Here is a 2,225-nt window from a genome sequence, read left to right as displayed (position 1 = left end):
CGCCGCCGCCGCCGCCCTCCCGCGCCACCTTCTGACCCTGAGCGGGAGACCCGGTCTGGAGTCCGGCAGCTAGAGTTGGTTGCGAGGGGCCTGTTGCTCGAGTGTGCGTTGAAGAGGCTAGAGGGAGCCTAGGTAGATGTGGGAGGCAGGCTGGAGCTAGCAGCTTGCGAGGCCTTTAGGTGAGGCTCACCATGGGGTCTCCAGCGAGTTGTCTGCAGAGCTGCGATGGTGAGAGGAGGAACTCGATTTCTCGTTTTCTGGAGTTGGGATGTAGACATATAGAGATCTGTTACATCTGAGATGAAAACCCTGCACAATACGCGTTAGGGTTGGCCAATTGTTTGCTTGACCTTAAATGGTTAGTGTGGTTTAAGCTTACCCAAAATGCACTGTGAGCTGAGCTTCCACTTTTGGAATGATTGCAGAATTCAGTGCTTAAGAGATGAGAAACCGTTCTACCAGTAATGGAAGAAACACTTCACCTTAATCACCCTCCTTTCTTTCCCTCCCTTTGACTATGTAGGACTCGATAACAACATTTGAAAGATTCTACTCTATGAAACAAGCACAGATTGAAATTCAGTATTTGCCGAGGAATATTAAACAGGAGTTACTGGGATTGAGGAAAGCCTGATTTATTTACTTGTTAGTGTCTGGAATTCTGTTGGCCAGATTCATAACATTCATTGTATGAGTATAATTGGTACATTTACTCTAATGTAGATGCACACGCATCTGCAATTAGATGTGCAAGGACGCTGCCAGCTAACTAGCTGCATGACTTGGAGCGAATTACTGGGTCAGAACTTCTACCTACCCATCTCAGAAATAGTGGCATCCACGTTGTCTAATTGTTGTGAAGAGTCAGAATATCTTTGGTAACTCACCTAGCATAGTATCTGACACTATTAGATGAATACTAAATATTAGCTATCATTGTCTCCCGACTTGAGCTACGTAAACTAATAGAACCATTAGGAGAATATACTATTGGATCTTGGAGATAGAGGAAAGGTAGAAACCCCTTGCTAGTTTGTTACAAGGTCTCCTCTCCTCTGACCCCCATGCTATTTCAACTCGGGAGATGGGCAGGAGCCATTGAGAAACACTAGGGCAAAAAACATGTTCACGAATAATAGGGAAAGGAAAGGAACTTGGGTATAGAAAAACTAGAGGCAAAAGGTGAGGCAAGACCAACCATGTAATTTGGTATTTGAGACTCAAGTGAACTTATGTGTGTCATATTATAACCATTTTTGAATAAAACAGGACATATTGGTTAACGTGAGTTTCAAGATTTTATAAATAATAGTTACCATTTATTAAGCACTTGGAATGTGCCGTATGTACATAAACATTTTATATGCAATGTCTCATTTAATCTTAAGGACAGCCCCAAGGTTTGCACTTTTATAATCCCCAACTTTATGGATGAAGATACCCAGGCTTGGAAATACTAAATAAGTTGGTCAAGGTCTCACAACCTGGATGTGGTCAAGCAGGGATTCAAATCCAAGAGCCTCTGACTCCCCACACGGTTCTACACTGAGCTTGTGTGGTGAAAAATGGGGTTCCTCAGCTTTAAGTCAATATATGTTTACAAAAATTGCTTGGGTGGGGCCGGAGGAGAGGGCTTCCATTGAGACTTTTCCTATGTAACTATTAGCCATCTGACTTGCAAAGGACTCAACCAAAATTTTACAAAGCAAATACTGCAAACCTCATTATGATCTTTGCTCCAAGCTTTGTAGAATATTTTAGATTCATTTTAAGAGATTTATGCAGCAAGGCATTCTGAAAGGCACATTTTCAATATTAGTTATCTTTAGCTACTTTTCATAGCCTAGAGACCCAAGATTCACATTGCAAAACACATGCAAGGTATCCAAATGTACAAAGTAATCAACAAATTAAGATCACAAGAGAACTTTGGCAGTTCAGCAAACCAAAATAAACTGCACTGCTGTCACTACCACTTACTCATTACCTTCTTTGTACCTGGCATTTTACACATACCTCTGATCTCCACAATCCTGTGAGGGAGCCATTAGTGCTCCATTTTTTTAGATGAAGATACTGAAGTTTAGAGAGTGCATGTAATTTGCTCATTGCCACGTGTCTAGTAAGTGGTAAAAACAGATTGGAATACAGGTCTGCCTCCAAATTGAGTCCAAAATCTGTCTTCTCCACAAGTATTACCTTGGGAGGTACTCATTTTACTTCTA

At 41.7% G+C, this 2,225-nt stretch overlaps 1 protein-coding gene across 1 annotated transcript in view; it reads right to left on the bottom strand.

The window, feature by feature from the left end:
- KLF7 (Kruppel-like factor 7 (ubiquitous)) overlaps window positions 1-297 on the bottom strand; it is a 93,793-nt gene extending 93,496 nt beyond the window's left edge. The window contains exon 1 of the mRNA XM_011949854.1: window positions 191-297. Coding sequence (XP_011805244.1) covers window positions 191-193 — 3 coding nt within the window. The 5' untranslated portion in view covers window positions 194-297. The remainder of the gene's footprint in view (window positions 1-190) is intronic.
- Between the last annotated feature and the right edge of the window lie 1,928 nt (window positions 298-2,225).

The sequence above is a fragment of the Colobus angolensis genome, unplaced genomic scaffold (genome assembly GCF_000951035.1).
Source record: "Colobus angolensis palliatus isolate OR3802 unplaced genomic scaffold, Cang.pa_1.0 Scaffold30, whole genome shotgun sequence".
Lineage (NCBI taxonomy): Eukaryota > Metazoa > Chordata > Mammalia > Primates > Cercopithecidae > Colobus > Colobus angolensis.
The sequence above is the reverse complement of the archived record's forward strand: the minus strand, read 5'-3'. Positions and strand labels throughout refer to the sequence as shown.